Here is a 16677-nt window from a genome sequence, read left to right as displayed (position 1 = left end):
ACAATATGCCCAAGCTCTGAAGCACCTTGCCCAAGTCCCAGGGGTCCAACCCTGGAGGAAGACCCCAGTTCTGCGGGATACATTATAGGACGGAAGGGGCGGGCCTAACCTCATTCCGCCTCGGGTCGCCCGAAAAGGGGCGTGCCTTGCCCCCTCGGTACCCACTCACAAAGAGGGTTTAAAACCTGCTTTTAAGGTTTAAAACGGAGTCGAGGTTAACTCTGTCATACTGTGTCACATTAAAAAGGTGTGGGCCTTTAGTTCTGTTCTGCAAATCACCTAAGGAGGAGCGGGCTGAGTCCTCCAGCCGAGGGAGATGGGTTAACACCAGCTCCGCAGATATGTGTTCGCACAATCCAAACGTCGAGCTGATCCCAGTTCTGCTCCCTTCTTCACTAAAAGGGAGGGGCGAAGCCAAGTTCTGCTCTCTACGTCACCGAAGGAGGCCGGAGCCATTTTGAACCCTGAGACCCTAGTACTTGCTCTCTTGCCGAGCTCTTCGCCGTCTTTTCCGATCTCGGCCAATCAGAGGTGAAAGAAACGGCCCAATCAGCCTGGAGAGACCACAGCCGGAGGCCCCGGATGAGGCCGAGCCAAAGTCTTTGAACCTCAAACCCCGCCAATCGTAGAGCAGTCACCATGGCGACAAGATAGAGGTGAAGGGGTGGGACCAGAGAAGGCTTAACCTTCACAGGATTGGCCCACCTCTTCCCGCCGCCTGCAGCTCATGCGCACTTTCCTTAACCACCATTTTCTATCGAGTTCCAGCCAATCAAGGGCTTTGGAGCCCTAAGCTCCAAAGCCCAATAGGAATCCGGACATTCTCTGAAAGGGGAAGTGAAGGAAAGAAAGGGGACTTGTAGTAGGCGAGGCCTGTGTAGTCCCGAACCAATTGCTTATGGCCTTTGGTTATGATTGGCAGTTACTCAGACGAATAAAGCTCCCCCGGGTCGGGCGACCGGACGTATCGAGTTGTTACCAATCCCGTCGCATTGCATACTGACTGAGACTGTATCAGCCAATAATCATTGTGCAAGGGCGGGACTGCGCAAACCTCACCCCTACCCTTTGGACCAATCCTTTCTTTTGAATTGTGTGATTGGCGGGCACTCAGGCCAATAGTGCCTAGAAAACTTTGAAGCCCTCCCAAAGATCGTGGGCCGGAGGCGGTTTCTTGTTGGGGCGTGTGTATGTGTGTTTTTGAGGGGATTAAGGGTACGTGAAGGCGAAACAGAACAGTCCATGGCGGCAGCGGAGGAGGAGGACGGGGGCCCCGAAGGGCCAAACCGCGAGCGGGGCGGGGCGGGCGCGACCTTCGAATGTAATATATGTCTGGAGACTGCTCGCGAAGCTGTGGTCAGTGTGTGTGGCCACCTGTATTGGTGAGAATCCGGGAGTGGGAGAAAAGTGGGGCTCACCTCCATACTAGGGAGGCTGGGGGCGGGGTGGCATACAATCATACAAGATAATGGAGGTCACGTCCCCGTAGGTGAGGCCCGAGAAGGGGACTTAATGTCTCTTTGAGTATGTGTGGGCAAGAGGGTCACGTCTGTACAGAGGAGACCCATAGAACGGAGAGTCATTGGAACTAGGAGGTGAGAGGTATGGTGTGTTAAGAAGTGGGGCCGGACCGGGGGTAGGGCGGGAACAGCACATCTGTACAGGCGAGACCCGAGCTACCTTACCCCGGAAAGTGAGGGGTCTTAGCTGTACAGGTTAGACTCAAAGGTTAGGGGTGGCACACGTTGCTTGAGTAGGTTGAGACCTAGGGATGTGGAATCCCATTCAGATGAGATATTGGTAAGCAGTGGTATGACAACCTGAGGAGAAGGGCACTGAAGGAGCAACCCTGAGAAGTTAAAGGTTTGTGGAAATAGGGACTTTATTGAGCCTAGAAGAGAGGAAAAGGAGTAGTGGGAGAAGGTGCTAGTAAAAGGGGGTCTGGTTTGGGAGTGATAAGGCCAAGGACAGGGCTGGGACTGAAAGAGGAGATCTGGAAAGCTGTGGTTGAAAAGAACTGGAAACTAAGTCGAAAGGCAGAGAAGGGAGGAGATGGGTGTGTGTGTGTGTGTGTGTGTGTGTGTGTGTGTGTGTGTGTCTTTGTGTGTTTGGGGAGAGGAAAAGGTTGACCATGTTGAGGATGGATATAGCTTTAGATGTTGTAAGATCAGAGAAGAAGGAAGGCCAGATTGGCATGGTAGAGGTTGCAGAAAATGGGAAAAGAAGCAGGTAGTACCTGGGAGAGGGGGTGAGATGGGACTCTATGAGGTTGGGTCCGTGTCTCTTTTCTGTAGCTGGTTTGACCTTCTTTTTTTCGCCCCCATCCAGTTGGCCCTGTCTTCATCAGGTGCGTACTCAGAGGAGATGAAGAGGGAAATGGGGAGGTCTGAGGAGTTCAAAGACCCTGCTGTGTACTGGAAACCACTTCATTTTCTCCCCCAGTGGCTGGAGACACGGCCAGAGCGGCAAGAATGCCCAGTGTGTAAAGCTGGGATCAGCAGAGAAAAGGTTGTCCCTCTTTATGGTCGAGGGAGCCAGAAGCCCCAGGACCCCAGGTGAGAGAGAGGGGCTGGTGCTGAGGGAAGATGGAAGGCTTCTGCCCTGGCAGTGGGGTGTAGAAGGGGAGAGAACACTTCTTGCTAGTCTCTCTCCTATTCCTCAGATTGAAAACTCCACCCCGCCCCCAGGGCCAGCGACCAGCTCCAGAGAGCAGAGGGGTGAGTCTTGTCTGATTGTGTTTTTTCCTTGCAAAGACCTGCCCTGTTCCCCTCTGACTTTCTCCACCTTCCTAGGGATTCCAGTCATTTGGTGATACCGGGGGCTTTCACTTCTCATTTGGTGTTGGTGCTTTTCCCTTTGGCTTTTTCACCACCGTCTTCAACACCCATGACCCATTGCGTCGGGGTACAGGTAAGAGCCTTCCCTCAGCTCCTAGCAGGGAGCCCTCTGAACCCACTCAGTCCCCTTCCCAATGTAGGAGTGGATGCTTCTTCCACAGCTTTCCTCTCTCCTACAGGTGTGGATCTGGGACAGGGTCACTCGGCCTCCAGCTGGCAGGACTCCCTGTTCCTGTTTCTCGCCATCTTCTTCTTTTTCTGGCTGCTCAGTATTTGAGCTTTGTCTCCTTCCTACCCACCTCCGGCCAGAGGAGAATCAGTATTGGGGGTCCTTGCTGACCCTTCCTGACTCCTGGCCCCTCCTCCCCAACCACTCCATTTGTACTGGCTGAGGCCAACCCTGGCCACTTTCTAGGAGGGTGCGGGGAGGAGGAGTGACAGAATATGGAAGAACCTTCTGCTTTGAACTCACTGAGTAGCATCATAACTCCCAGCTCTGGGATGGGAGGACAGACAGAAGAGAATGTCTGTTTCTTCTCTCTACTGATCCTTTCTTGATTTGGTGTTGAAAGATGGGCAAGTCTCCCTCTGATTCTCCCCTACTTTCCCCTTGTTGATTTAACTTAATTTTTCTCTCCCCAGTGTCTATTATGGGTTCTGACTTAAGTGCTTCCTTCCCCTCACTACCTCCTTTATTATAAATTGAATAAACAAGGTGAGATGTATTGATGGAAGCTCTGCCCACCTTTGTCCTTACCTCCTTCCTTCCAGAACAGGAGCAGCTTCTCTCTAACTTGAGTAAATATCTGCGTGGTGTGGGGAAGCATGAGGGTGAGCCTCTCTCCTTCAAGGCTTTCAAGGGTTCAGGGGTGAGGGCATCTTACACATACACATACACACACACATACATGAGCAAATAGGGCAAGGTGTTTACTTCTCACTGTTGGGAGGCTCTGGTTGTGGAAGCACGTTTGGTGAGGTGGGTACAGTTACACAGGAAAGAACTAGTGTGGGGCCAGAACAGAGCAGGGGTGAGGGGAAAGAAAATGGAGGTGATGGATGGAGTCTGGCTGTGCATCCCTCAAGGCCCTGCTGCACTGCCCTCAGCTGCCTCAGGCTCCTCTGACTGATTCAGCTCTTCGCGCTCCTCCTCCTCCTCCTCCTGGTTTTCTGGGGCCTTCCTGAGGAGGAAGATGGGGGAGAATACTGTACATGGTTCCCGGCACTCCATCATTGCTCCCCCTTACCTCCCTTCTTGCTGCCTGGAAGTCTCAAGTCTGAGGTCTCTGGCTTTCTCCACTTACCTCTCCTCTCCTTGGCGTCGCTGTCTTTGCCATATGATGGCCCCAATGAGCAGGGCAGCCATCCCCAGGCCTCCCAGGATCCCCAGGGCTAGGGCTACAGTTCCCAGCCCCTGCCCTTCCAAAGAACCTGTAGAGAGATGCAGAGAAGTGAGGGCCTGGCCCCTCCCACTCACCATTCCTTTCTGGTCAACCATCCCCCAGACCATCCCCCAGTCACTTTGGCCGTTGGGAACGCCTCACCTGCAGTTGGCCCCTCCTCTGTTTCTGAAAGACAAAGTCAGAGCAAGTTAGAAGGGAAGGTCTCAATGTGAGAGAAAGTAGGCTATTTAGTGGGAGCCCCAGTGGAGTCTTTCCCTTTCTTCGGTTCAGAGGAGAGAGGGGACAGGCTGTCTTGGTATGGCTTGGGTGGGGCAGAGGAGGCCTGGGTGTGGGTACATGGAGGGGACAGTGCCAGGATGGAGTAGGGAATTCGAGTCTGCACCATCCCTTAGCCCAGCCCCAGGGTTCCTGGGATTTGGAGAGAGGTCTCCTCACCGATGATGTGGACACTGACAGCACGGCTTTCCTGGGGCCCATGGCTGGGATGGGTGGCTACACAGCTGTAGGTTCCCTGGTCCTGAGGTCTTACCTCAGAGAGGAGCAGCACAGGGTTGGGGGTAAGGGGCAGGGGCACGCCCTGTGGGGAGAAGGGGGATAGGAGACTATTACAACGTGTAATATGTTTCCACATGTCCCATACTCCTATCTTTGTCTCCATATCTTCTGATATTCTGTTGTCTTCCCCAGGTCCTTGCCTGCCTCTCTATGAGCCTCCTGTCCTAGTTGCCAGTGATGTGTCTGTCTACTTCCCAGCCCCCTCTCCAGGTCACTCACGTCCTTGATCCAGTGGATTTGAAGGGAGGACTGGGCAGGGGTTTCACAGGTCAGGGTCACGGTACCACCAGGAGCTACTGTTCCACCTTCTGGCTCTACCACCAATTGGACCTCCAGAGGCACAGGCTCTGGGGGTGGGGGCATGAGGTTGAGAGTTATACCTATGTGTGGTCCCTGTGGCCATGGGCTTCACTTTTCCCTCCTTGAGGGCCAAACTTTCAGGCCCTCCCCACCTCCACTCACCCCAGACGCTGAGCTGGATGGGGGTCGTGTGTAGGGCTTGGCGCCGGGGAAGGCCAGGACTGAAGCTACAGGAGAAAGTGGGATGGGGAGCTCCTCCCCGGGCTGGGGTCACCATCAGTTCTGACTGGAGTGTGAAAAGCCCTGTTTCAGGGTGTCTCCTGGTCTCTTCCTGCACAGACACTCCTATGGCGGGGAGGAGAAGGAAGGACAAGGCAAGACCTCCCAGGGTGGATATGGGAGGGGTCAGAAAGAAGGCAGCAGGAGGGGGAACTTTGGGACTTACCTTTGCCATCAGGTATGAGGGGTTTCCCATCCAAGTGCCAGTTAAGAGTTCCGGCAGGGTAGCCCCCCTTGGACAAACATGTCCCCACCTGGGGAAAGAGTAACCATCACCTTTGAAAATAAGAGACTACACACACACGCGCACACAAACGCATACACCTACACGGACACGGCTTACACCCCCTTCCTCTTCTCAGAACTGCTTTCTACTTCTCCCCTTTTCTTCCACTACCTTATTGGGGACACCAGCCATGAGTTCAGAGGCAGGATCCACAATTTCTGGCTTCCCAGGAATCTCTGAAGGAGGGAAAATTTCAATCAGAGGCTGCAGCTCTGAAGACTCTCACAACCCAGGTGTGGGAACTGGGGCATCTGAAGTCACAGGTTCTCACACACCAGGGCCAAGGAGTCGAGGGCTGGGGTTGAAGACTTTTCCTTAGATGAAAGGTGGGCCATGGAGAAGGCCCTGAACTCTTACGGTAGACTCGGACTTGGTAGGTTGACCTCGTCTCCTTTCCATTCCTGCTTTTTGCCTGGCACCGGAAAGTCCCCTCATCCTGGATCCCTACTGCCGGCAGGAGGAGGGAGCCATTGGAGAGCACTCGAGCTACACTATCCCAGGGACCTCCCTGGGGAGACAGGACCTTCCAAGCTTCTGTTCGGCCTGTGTTCTGGGGACAGAGGAGAGGGGCCTGAGCAGGGCAGGTCCTTTGGGAAAGGACTCCTGAGGCAGGGAGGTGGGGATACAAATCATCGCTGGTCTCTCTGGAAGTGGGGAAGCTGTGACAGGAGCCCTGCTTACCAGTTTCCATTCCAACTGCTGGGGTGGTTTCTTGGGGGCCCCCCTACAGTTCAGCACCAGTGGCTTCCCAATCCGGGCTGTGACGTTTCGGTCGCCTACTACTGCCCCTGGGAGACAGTACAATGGTGGAAGGGTAGGAGGGAAATGGGGGCTAATAAAACTAGGACAAGGTGGGTGAGGGAGCTTGAAGAGCAGTGCCCAGGTTCCAGGAAAGTTCTGGGCAGATTTGGGGAGGACAGAGTGCTTTCTGCAGGGAGGATTGGTGTGAGGGGAGTGGCTCACCCCACAGACTGAAGACCAGCACCCAGGCTCCAGCCGCTGCCCCTGCTGCCATCCTGCTTCCTTCCCAGGCTCCTTGCTCTGTCTGCCCCTCACTGCTGTGGCCACCGCCCTAGGTGGGGCTTGCACCTTCTCCCCTACCCCCATCTTCCCGTCCTGTCCCGTCACAGGGAATGCTAGGAATTCATGCTTCTTGGACAAGAGTACTTCAGATACTAGGAGAAAGTTATCACCCCACCCTTAGGCACTGCCAGTCTCTGGGCCCAGCCATATCCATGGGGGTGGGGAGTGTACCTCCTAGGGTCTCTTCTCACTCAGGACCCCCAACCCATCCCATCAGTCCACGGAGGGCTTGCCTGGTAGAAAACTGGAGACCACTGAGGGCTTGCCTGGTGAGACAATGGGAGCCCCATATGGCTTAGGCAAGGTTGCTAGGCAACAGGGTTCAGGCCAGGCTTTTTCCCTTGAGGAGGGGGTGAGGGTGAACCATGGGGCCTGGGTGGTGAGGGCAAGGCTGGGGGAACTTGGGAAAAACACCTGTTTGGGGCTTTATGAGAAAAAGATTTTTTTTTCTGGGGTTTTTCATGTTTTTGAAAATAATTCTCAACTAAACCCAGGGAAAAAAGAAAATTCTTTATTTAAAACTGTGTGTGTGTGTGTGTGTGTGTGTGTGTATGTGTGTATGTGTTTTCTTTTTTCCTGTGAAACTACAAGTTTACAAGTGAGGAGAGAACTGCCCCCAGCCCGTGCCTCCCACCCACCACCCATCACACATCTAACCTGCTCCCCTTCAGTCCTGCCTGGATCTTTGACAGAAGAGGTTCCCCACTAGGACAGTCTCGTAAAATCCTGAGGATGTTTGAGGGGTTCAGATGGTAAGAGTTCTGGCCAAGGATGGGACATTGGTGATTTTACTTTCCCACATACCTGGCTTTTTGCAACCTCCCTCCTCTCTCTCCCCACCCTCCTGATTTTGAACTGAGAATAAAAGATGCCTCATTTCTGGGGAAATGGAGGGAGATAACTAACACAAGCACCCAACCCACATTAACATATTTGGCAATAAGCCCCTCCCCATTCTTTCCCCTCCAATCTGCAAATAGTAGTTAAAAAAAAAAAAAAAAAGATTTAAAGACGTGTCACTCACAGGGAAAGGTGGCATTTCCTCAAAGTTACCGAGTCCAGCCCTGCCCAAGGATTGAGGGAAGTGGGGGGTGGGGACAGGTCAGCAGAGCAAGCCCCTATCTCCACAGCAAATGCAGCAAAGAGCTGCCTGCATAAGCAAAGAACATCCAACTAAGTGATTTTAGGGGTGCAGGCTTGGTGCCCTGCTAAATGTACTTTCTGGTGGACAGGACTGGAGCCAGCTGGGCCTCTTTGCAAGTTCTGTTTGTTCCCCTTTCTCTTATCATGACCCCTTTGGCTATCACCCCTAACATGGGAAAGCAAGAAATTAAAAAAAAAAAAAAAGTCAACATATTTATAAAAACATCTACTTCCCCAAACTAAAAATTAAGAACCAATAACAGCAACAAAAATTTTTCAAAATACAGATGGATCCCAGGGTTTTGTTTCTTTCCTTAACAAAACAAAACAACAACAAAAATTCAACCCCAAAGCCCAGTCAACAATTCCCTAAAGTAGCAGAAACTCCCTCCGAGGTAGATATCTGAGTCAGACACTCTAGTCCACCGAGCGATTCTATTGGTTTAAGATGAGCTGCGTATGAGGTAATAAAGCCATCTGGAGGGGCAGGGGGTGGGGAGGCACAGGGTTCATGGCCCATGTCCTCTGTCCAGAAGGTGTGTCCCCAGTTTTGGCATCTCTGGTTGGGCAGGGCTGGCTTCTCCACAGATCCCAGAGCAGATAAGTGGGGTGGGGGAGCCCAGAGAAAAGAGAAATGGAATATAGTACGGGGTGGAGGGGGATGGAAAGACAGCAGAGGGAAAGGGATCTGAACAATAGGATTCTGGGTTTTGTGACAGAAAGGAAGAGAAAGACTGAAAAAAAAGTTAAAAAGAGGGAGACAGACCCCACTCTCCCCTTAGGGGAGCCCATTCTCCCTGCCACGTAGTCAGCACCCCCAGCACTGAGAGAGTCTGGTTGGGGAAGGGATGACCCCATTTGCCCTTCTCTGTCTTGTGCTTCTCCTGTGTCTGGGGTTTGTCCTCTGGATGCCTGTGTCCTCTTCAAGAGTCGCCTTGTGAGCCCCCACCCCTGTGGCCCTGAGGGGCAAGATCAGTTGGAAGTGTCAGAGTGAACGCTCCCTGGTCCCTCTGTCGGGGACGTCACTGAGGATGGGGTTACAGCCTCCTGCCAGCCACCGTTTGCCTGGAAAAAGAGAGAGACGGTTGGGGCAGGGCTCTGGGAAGTCTAGTGTGGGGATAACACTGCCAGCGAAAAGGCCCTCTTGTCCTGGTGAAAGTTGGACAAAGAGAGCTTCATGTATCCACTCACCCTCATTTCCCGAGGGCTGTACATCTGGCCTCCCCCAAGGTTATCCCCGTAGCCCCCTGGCCCCATTGAGTGTCGGAGTGATTCCACCTGCAGGCAGCAAAGAAGGGTATGACACAGTGACGAGTCTTATACCTTGAAGAGAGGGAAACCGAGTTTGGGAAAGCCCTACGCAAGGGGAGATGGGCCACCTGACCTGGGAAGCAGAGTAGGAATCTCCGTTGAGCCCGGGCATCCCCAGAAACATGTCTCCGGATCCTGAGAGATTGAAAGAGCCGCCAGAGCCTTGGTGGGGGGGGAGGGGGAGGGGGAGTAGAGAAGGGATTAGAGAAGAGTATAACACAGCCTTTGATGGCAGACAGGATTCTCACCACAGCTCTGGTTTCCGAAAAGCCCTATGAACTAGTTCTGGGGGTGCACCACTATATGCAAATTATCTGTAAGACAACACTGCAACACTCAGAAGGAGCAGGCAGTTTCTGAGCCTCCCCACTCCGTCCCTGGCCACTTGCTGGAAGATAGAAGTAACTTCACTGGAGTGGCCTCTGTCCCCTGACATCTCCATCCCATCTCAGCTAGGTCCTTCTCACCCCCAAAGGCCCCCTCTCAGCTGTGATCCTGCCTAGATAGGAAGTGGGAACAAAAGCAGGAAGCGTGCAAGACAGCCAGCCAGGATGGCAGTGGGGTCCACCTGCAGACGAAGGGGGTGTCGGGGAGCTGGTGCGGCTGTGGCCCCCCTGGGTGACTGACACGGCGGTCTTGACAGCATAGATGTTTGCTTCCTCTTGGAACTTTCCAATATTTTTCTTATACCGAATCCGCTTGTTGCCAAACCAGTTGGAGACCTGTGGGGTGTTGAGCAGAAAGCAGAGTCAGGTAGAGAACTTTATGTTAAGTCCCTCAGTCAGTAGAATCAGAGAGCTTTTGACCTGAAAACTCCTCCCCAAGCCTCCCTAATACCTGAGAGACAGTGATTCCGCACTTCTTGGCAAGCTCCTCCTTAGCCTCCTCACTAGGATATGGGTTACTCAGATGCGAGTAGAAATACTCATTGAGGACCTCAGTGGCCTGTTTGCTGAAGTTGCGGCGTTTTCGTCTACAGAAGAGGGAGAAAGGTGGTGAGGAGGCCGGCTGTTCGGGCAAGGCCTCCATCTTGCCTAACTCTGGAGAATGCCACTGCTATAGGGTACCATGTTGTGTTGCACAGTGGCCCAGGGGCTTGGAGAAGAATGGGAAGGAGCCCAGGGTTGGGGGCTGGCCTGGGCCTCTGAGCCCCACCTGGCATCCAAGAAGCGGGAACGCAGGATCATGACAGCCTCACAGGTGCTCTGCTTGAGCTGCATCTGGATGGCGCTGAACTTCCGATGGATGATGCTCACCATGCGCTCCATCTCCTTGGGTGCCACAGGCCGTGTGCGGCTCTGTTCCCTCAGCAGGTTCATGACGTGGGTTGTGAACTCGTTACACGCCTATAGTGGGAGCCAGTGGGTTGTGAGGAGGGGCCCTTTGGCCCTGGGATTCCCCTCAGGAGCCTCTCCTTTCACCCACTCCAGCCTGTCTCCTCACCTGCTCATATTTCTCCAGCTCCGAGTGGTAGATGTGGCGGATCTGAGCAAGTTTGCTGCGATAGTCCGAGTGTTCGATGGAGTTGTCAGGGGACACGCCGCCCCCGGAGGCTGCTGCCGCCGCAGCTGCTGCTGCTGAGCCCCCTCCTTTCTCAGGCCCAGCCACACCCTCTGCCAGAAGCATGTTGTCCAGGCGCATCAGCTGTGGGTCCACCGGCTCCTCCTCTTGGGAGCTTCGAATGCTAAGGCCTAGCATACAGGCCAATGAACTTAGGGACCCAGGGAACCCACAGCCAGCTCTCAGCCCTCCTAGTGTCTTCCTGGAGACCCAAGTTTCCAGGTTTTGGTTCCCTCCCTAGTTCCCCTTAGCAACTTCCCTAACCCCTACTGTTCTCAGGGCCCCAGGGTATCAAACTCTGAGCCTGAGTCCTATAAAGAACAGGATTCTGTCCCCAGAAGGGAGAAATCAGAGGGGGTCCCACATACCGGTTTTCTCCTTGATTTCACACAGGACACTAAAGAGAGCAGGCTTCATGCGGTGGCAGTTGAGGGCGTGTTTCCTTGGGAGGAAGGGGAGAGAAGAGTTGAGGAGCTATAGAAACAGAGGAGGGATCAAGTGAGGGAGACCATGAGGGTGAGAGGGGTGCCTCTGAACCAGCAGGGAGGTACAAAATGGGGGTGGGGGCAGAATGGAGTTGGGGGGTTCTTGGGAAGAGATCAGCTCCCTGAGTGTGGAAATGTGGAGAAGCTGCTTGGCTTAAGGAAGATGGAGGGAAGATGCAGGCAGCAAGATAAAAGCACTGTGGGCATGTACGGGGGCTGTGGGAAATGGGTCTACAGGGGTAGAGAAGGAGAGTTTGGGGGTGACTGCTGACATGAGGGTGACTAGGTAGACTGCAGAGGAAAAGAGATGCAGACTGCAAGAAGAGTCAGAGTTTGAGGTGCCAGAGAGGGGTTGGAGGAGTTGAATATAGATGTGTGTGGAGGGTCCTGGGACTGAACAAGGCAGGAGGCTCTGATGCTCCTAGTGTCCTGCTGAACAGGGGCCAAGGGTGGGGGAGGACCCTTGAAGGCTGGGCCATGGTGGAGAGGAGCAGTAGGAGCTTTGGGAAGGGCTATGGAGGTCCCCAGGCCTGGAGAGTATGGGGGTGGGCTGGGAGGAGAGTTAAGACAGCATAGCAGTTTTTTAGTCTGAGGGCCAGAACAGGGCTCTGGAGATGGAACATGTTCGAGGGAGTATGGCAGTCAGTGGGGAGTTTGGGGGCGGGGGGGGGGGGGGGGGTGAGGCCACCCTGGGTTCCCCTCTTTGAAGGTTTCAGGGCCTGGGGGTGAGGGGAGGTTCGTGAAGGAGGGCTTATCTTGGAGCTCCCAGGAGTAAGGAGAGAAGAGAGCTTTAGGATCCTGGAGCCGATCCTGGAGTAGGGGGTGGGGGCGACTCCCAGAAGATTCAGAGCTTGTGAATGGGGTTTCTGCTGGGTCTGTGTGGGGTCCCGGGGTGGGGGCACTCACTTGGCCTGGGCCTCGTCCAGGCTCTGGTCGGTGATGGTCATTATCTGCTGCAGAATGTCCCCGATGTCTTGCTTCCCTCGGCCTCCCGGGACCCCCCCGCTACCCCCACCGGGGTCTCCGCCACCGGGAGGCTCGCCAGGGCCCCCAGGCTCCCCACCCACCAATCCCAGGCCCCCCCGGCCCCCACCTGGAGGGGGCGGCCCCAGCAGCCGCTCGTCCATAGTTGGGGGGGGGCCCTGAGGCCCCCTCCCTGCTCCGCCCCTCCCCCCGCCTGGTTACTTCCCCCCCCCCCAAACTCAGTGGGGCCGCTGCTCCCTCCGCCCCAACCCCCGCCCGTCTCCCCCCTCCCGGCTTTCCCGGAGGTTCACCCCGGCCCTGAAGGGAGACCTGGGGTACCGGCTGGGCCCCCCACAGGAGACCCCGGCCCCCGGCGGCGGAGAAAATGGAGCCGGAGAGAGAGAGGAGGCCCAAGCGGGGGTGTGTGTGAGAGAGAGAGAGAGAGGGAGGAGGGAGAAGGGGGGAGCGAGGGAGGGAGGCGGGGGGGGGGGGGCGGGGAGGGGAGCCGGAGAGGAAGAGGAGGGGAGAAGAGAGGAGGAACAGGGAGGAGCTGGGGGCGGAGAAAGACACATAGAAACAGAGGAACTAGCATCGAGTGGAGGAGGGGAGAGGGAAGAGGGGACGAGGGGAGGAGACTAGACCTTGTGGGGGGGTGGGATATGCTTAGGCCCGGGGGCTGGACTTCGGTGGCCTCGGAAGGGCGGGGTGGGGGGGCGGGAGGCGTATTGGGGCTCAGGGGCCGCAACTTGGGTTCTGAATTAGGGAATCTAGGTGTTGTGGACTCCGGCCCCTAGAATCCCTGGGTTCACAGACAGCTCAGTTCATATTTCTTCTCCTAATGACTCCCCTCCCTGTTCTACTTAATTAAAACCAGGAGAGGGGGGGCTGGGGGGGTATAATTAGGGAGGTCTCCAACCGCTGCTTAATAAGCCAGTAATTAACCAGCCAGGGAGGGGAGCTGGCCTCTCGCCAAAGTAGGGAAAGAGGCGGCCTCTTGGCCTCACCTTCCTATCCCCCCCTCGCCCCCCCCCGCCCCCCCCCCCCCCCCCCGCAGCCCCAAACACCAGTCTTCGTCAGTCCAGAGGAGAATTACATTTATTCATACAACCAAAACATCGGACTCGGAGCAGCAGTGGGGAGGGAGGGTGGGCAGTGCTAAGTGTCCATTCACAGCCTGTAGGCCCCTCAGTCCTGGGGTGGCAGTGCTGGTGGTGGGGTGGGCGAATGGTCTTACCTTTTTCAATGCCCTCTCTCCCTTTCTTCTTACTGGGAAGGAGGGTGGAACTGTCTCTCAGGTCCTAACTTTGGGAGATTTGCCTTCTCTTGGGAGATGGAGGCCTGAGCCCTCAGATCCTGCCTAGTGGCTAGACTACTGGGGGTATCCCCACAGCTCAGGACCAAGACTTCCAGCCACTCCTTGGGATCAGGGGAGGGGGTGGGGTGTTTCCCAGTGGCTGGGATCTTCTCACTGCTTCAAGCTCCCATGTACTGGGGGAGGGAGTTAAATGACCATCCTACCCTATTCCCAGGACTTTCACCTCCTCTGTTCCTCGGGAAGGTGGATGAAGATGATGGATATTGAGATTTCTCCTGGGTCTTCCAGTCTCTGGTGCCCCTGCCAAGCAGGGGTTGAGGGCATGCTGCCCAGGTTTGAGCCCCAGGAGTGTGGAGGGGCTGGTGGAGGGGCTCACGTCTCAGCAGGTATGTGTGGGGGGCCGGGACCTTTGCTCCTCCATTCGACCTCCACCCTGAACTCTCAGCAGCAACTCCAGGAGCTCCTGTCCCCCTGGGGGTAGGGGAGGCTCTGACCGCTGGGCTTCCATCCGCTGGCACTAGAGGAGTGGAGGGAAGGGAGGGTGTTGCTGAGATTTTAAGAGGGGCAGGCCTTGCAAGGAGCCAAGGCTGGCGAGAGGGGTATGTAGGATACATGTGATGGGGATGGAGGGACCGGGGCCTGGCCAGGGGGTAGATGGTGGGGAGGAGGGGTAGGGCCCAAAAGAGAACAAGGGCCAAGAAACCAGAAAGCCTGGGTCTTGCCTTCTGGGGAGGTGTCTCACCTGGTGACTGAGGATAGTGCTGTAGAGCTGTTCTCTGTCCTCAAGAGGCCGAAGTGGGGCTGGGGCTATGCTTGGGGGGTTCTGGGGGATGTGGAAGGTGGCTCTTTGCTCCTCTAGGCGGCGGGACTGGGCCTCAGCCACCAAATCCAGAAGGAGCTCAGTCTGCAGGGAGAGCAGGGAGGCCGAGCAGGGCCCCAGGGCTGGGGAGAGGAGGGGTAGGGCTCAGAGACCCAGAGAAGTTGGCAGACAGGAGGGGTGGTGGTGCTAGATGACTTGGAGTGAGAGCTGAGGGGGTGCAATGGGGAATCAGGAGGAGGTGGGGAGAGGGCCTTGGTAATGGGATCAGGAAGGATGTGGGCACCAAGGTGAGGGAGCTCCCTGGGCCAGTGAGGGTACCTGTGTGGCGGGTCCCTGGAGGAGGAGGGGACGGAGGAGCAGATCGCCAAGGCCGAGTGGTGGTGTTCACAGGGGGCCAGCCATGCTCATCCTGATGGGGGCCCTGATGCTGGGAGACATCCGGTCCAATCAAGTGGGGGTGTGGTGGGCAGGGGGCTAGGCTGACAGCCCATTTCCTCTTTCTGTGTCTCTGTTCCTGCCTCAGTTTGCCCAAGCCCTTCCAAGTCCCCGGAGTCCCCTTTCACTGCGTCCCTGCCCCACATCCTCTTACCTCCCTCTCTCCCAGTGTCAGCCTCCCCAGCCCAGTGCGCAGCTCACCTGGTCACCATTCTCTTCTTCCTGGGGTCTCTCGGCCTCCATCCCCTGGAGGGGAGAAATTGATGGGGGTGGGGTAGCTGGGATTTGGGAGGAGGGCTGGAACCCTAGGTTCCTGAGGGGAGTGGGGGCTGGAAGGGGTGGGGGTGAGCCAGGGGCTGGATGCCTGGGTACTGAGCAGGAAGCTGGGTTCCTGGTCAGCCCCCCCACGGGCCCCGCCCATCCCTGTCAACTTCCTCTAGTTCTCTTTTCCCACCCAAACTACTTGCTCGACCTCTCTTGCCCCAGGGGAGCACAGAGACTGGGAAAAGCGTCTCCAGCTGCAGTAGTGGAGGGGGTTTATCATAGAGAATGACTCTTGGTCTTCACATCTCCAGAGTTTCAGTAGTCCCTCAACCCTAGGCTCTGTTCTTTCCACTCCCCTCCTCCCCTTCAGCTCTTTCTGTCAACACAGGAACTAGCTACACAGGAAGTGGTTTTACTCCTCAGAACCCCCCCCCCCCCGCCCACTCCCCCAGGTCCCCTTCCTAAGAGGACCCTGATGTAGGCTTTGTCCCTCTTCTGTGTCCCAGCTTCCCACAGACTATGGGGACTGGGAGGGGCATGGTTCCAATGGGAAGCAAAGTACTCAGACCCAGGGATGTTGGGCCCTCAAACATGTACATATACCCCTAGCAGTGGCTCTAACACACAGTAAGTATTCAATAAATATGTGTTGGATAGTTATCCCTGCCCTCTAGGTGCTTATAGTCTATTCAGGGGACAAGATATGTACCAAATATGAGACAAGGGGCAGGGGAAACTTTCCTCTGGTTATGAATGAAGGGTATAGAAATGGAAAAGGGAGATGACCTTCTCCCTGGCTTGGTCTCAATACTGGTCAGGCGAGCTGGCACCAGGGTGGGAACAGGATAGAGATATTTGGGACCTCTAAATGGCAACCTGCCATATTATGAAGTTTACAGCTGAGTGACTTGGAGCATGAAGTCAACTCTAGTGATCAAGAGATCTAGTTCTACCACTTAATGCCTTGCAATCTTGGGCAAATAAAATCTCTGTGCCTCAGTTTCTCAAAAAGTAAAATGGAGCTTTAATAGCACCTACCTTATAGAATTGATGTGAGGATTAAGTGCGATAATTTGGCATATAGTGAATGCTCAATAAATGGTAGTTACTATTAGCTTTCAAAATGCCTCATGCCTCCATGTCTCAGGCCCATCACCATTAAAGAGGTGTAACCATGTTTCTGAAAGGTGTATGTTTGAGATGCTCTCTCCATCTGCCTTAACTTGAGGCCTTAGGAATCTCCTAAGTGCTCATAACTAAATGCCCTTTGAAGAGGATAAAGGGTATACATAGTTATGTGTGGTTTCTCCCTGGGCTACTAGAGACTCTTACTTTCAGGTGATACTCTAAAATAACAATAGTATCCCGGAAATCTACTTATTCTCGCTCTTGAACTGTACTCAAAGCCTCCATCCAAAGAGGACTTTTTTTTTTTTTTTTCCTACGTAGGCTTCACACCCAGCGCAGGGCTCTGAACTCATGACCCTGAGATCGAGTCAGACGCTTAACCAACTGAACCACCCAGGTGGCCCCTAAAGGGATGCCTTTGTTCTTAGAGCACAAAATTCTGAAGACTCTTTGCAGCCATTCCCATGAGTGGAATTTTTTCCCATTCCACTCAACTCTTCCAAAAAAAGG

General features: G+C 54.9%; 4 protein-coding genes across 9 annotated transcripts; 1 reads left to right on the top strand and 3 right to left on the bottom strand.

Moving 5' to 3' along the window:
* The first annotated feature begins 1161 nt into the window (after nt 1-1161).
* On the top strand, nt 1162-3562 carry RNF5 (ring finger protein 5). 2 transcript variants are annotated; one of them, XM_019438810.2, is made up of 6 exons: nt 1162-1382; nt 2329-2347; nt 2443-2555; nt 2663-2717; nt 2793-2910; nt 3017-3562. In XM_019438810.2, exons 1-6 carry the CDS (start codon nt 1243-1245, stop codon nt 3112-3114), a joined length of 543 nt encoding a protein of 180 aa, XP_019294355.1. In that variant the 5' UTR covers nt 1162-1242; the 3' UTR covers nt 3115-3562. The 2 variants fall into 2 exon arrangements, with proteins under 2 accessions (XP_019294355.1, XP_019294356.1); XM_019438811.2 differs by lacking the exon at nt 2329-2347 and having other exon boundaries at nt 1273-1382.
* Nucleotides 3563-3746: 184 nt separating this feature from the next.
* AGER (advanced glycosylation end-product specific receptor) lies at nt 3747-7116 on the bottom strand. Of its 4 annotated transcripts, XM_019438799.2 has the most exons (11): nt 6624-6889; nt 6342-6448; nt 6018-6210; nt 5772-5836; nt 5541-5628; nt 5258-5440; nt 5015-5142; nt 4676-4817; nt 4382-4405; nt 4142-4268; nt 3747-4018 (listed from the first exon to the last, which is right to left on the bottom strand). In XM_019438799.2, the coding sequence occupies exons 1-11, from the start codon at nt 6673-6675 to the stop codon at nt 3919-3921; spliced, it is 1209 nt and encodes a 402-aa protein (XP_019294344.1). In that variant the 5' UTR covers nt 6676-6889; the 3' UTR covers nt 3747-3918. The 4 variants fall into 4 exon arrangements, with proteins under 4 accessions (XP_019294344.1, XP_019294345.1, XP_019294343.1 ...); XM_019438800.2 differs by lacking the exon at nt 6624-6889 and adding an exon at nt 6915-7116 and having other exon boundaries at nt 6018-6448; XM_019438798.2 differs by having other exon boundaries at nt 3747-4043; nt 6342-6907.
* Nucleotides 7117-7232: 116 nt separating this feature from the next.
* On the bottom strand, nt 7233-12384 carry PBX2 (PBX homeobox 2). The gene is made up of 9 exons (XM_019438801.2): nt 12149-12384; nt 11126-11199; nt 10641-10888; nt 10353-10543; nt 10035-10170; nt 9766-9919; nt 9271-9359; nt 9078-9164; nt 7233-8951 (listed from the first exon to the last, which is right to left on the bottom strand). The coding sequence occupies exons 1-9, from the start codon at nt 12367-12369 to the stop codon at nt 8859-8861; spliced, it is 1293 nt and encodes a 430-aa protein (XP_019294346.1). The 5' UTR covers nt 12370-12384; the 3' UTR covers nt 7233-8858.
* An 898-nt stretch (nt 12385-13282) lies between these two features.
* On the bottom strand, nt 13283-15399 carry GPSM3 (G protein signaling modulator 3). 2 transcript variants are annotated; one of them, XM_019438880.2, is made up of 5 exons: nt 15248-15399; nt 14977-15021; nt 14659-14767; nt 14263-14462; nt 13283-14037 (listed from the first exon to the last, which is right to left on the bottom strand). In XM_019438880.2, the coding sequence occupies exons 1-5, from the start codon at nt 15317-15319 to the stop codon at nt 13900-13902; spliced, it is 564 nt and encodes a 187-aa protein (XP_019294425.1). In that variant the 5' UTR covers nt 15320-15399; the 3' UTR covers nt 13283-13899. The 2 variants fall into 2 exon arrangements, with proteins under 2 accessions (XP_019294425.1, XP_019294427.1); XM_019438882.2 differs by lacking the exon at nt 15248-15399 and having other exon boundaries at nt 14977-15233.
* Nucleotides 15400-16677: the final 1278 nt, after the last annotated feature.

The sequence above is a fragment of the Panthera pardus genome, unplaced genomic scaffold (assembly GCF_024362965.1).
Source record: "Panthera pardus isolate Hobbes unplaced genomic scaffold, ASM2436296v1 HiC_scaffold_17, whole genome shotgun sequence".
NCBI lineage: Eukaryota > Metazoa > Chordata > Mammalia > Carnivora > Felidae > Panthera > Panthera pardus.
The sequence above is the reverse complement of the archived record's forward strand: the minus strand, read 5'-3'. Positions and strand labels throughout refer to the sequence as shown.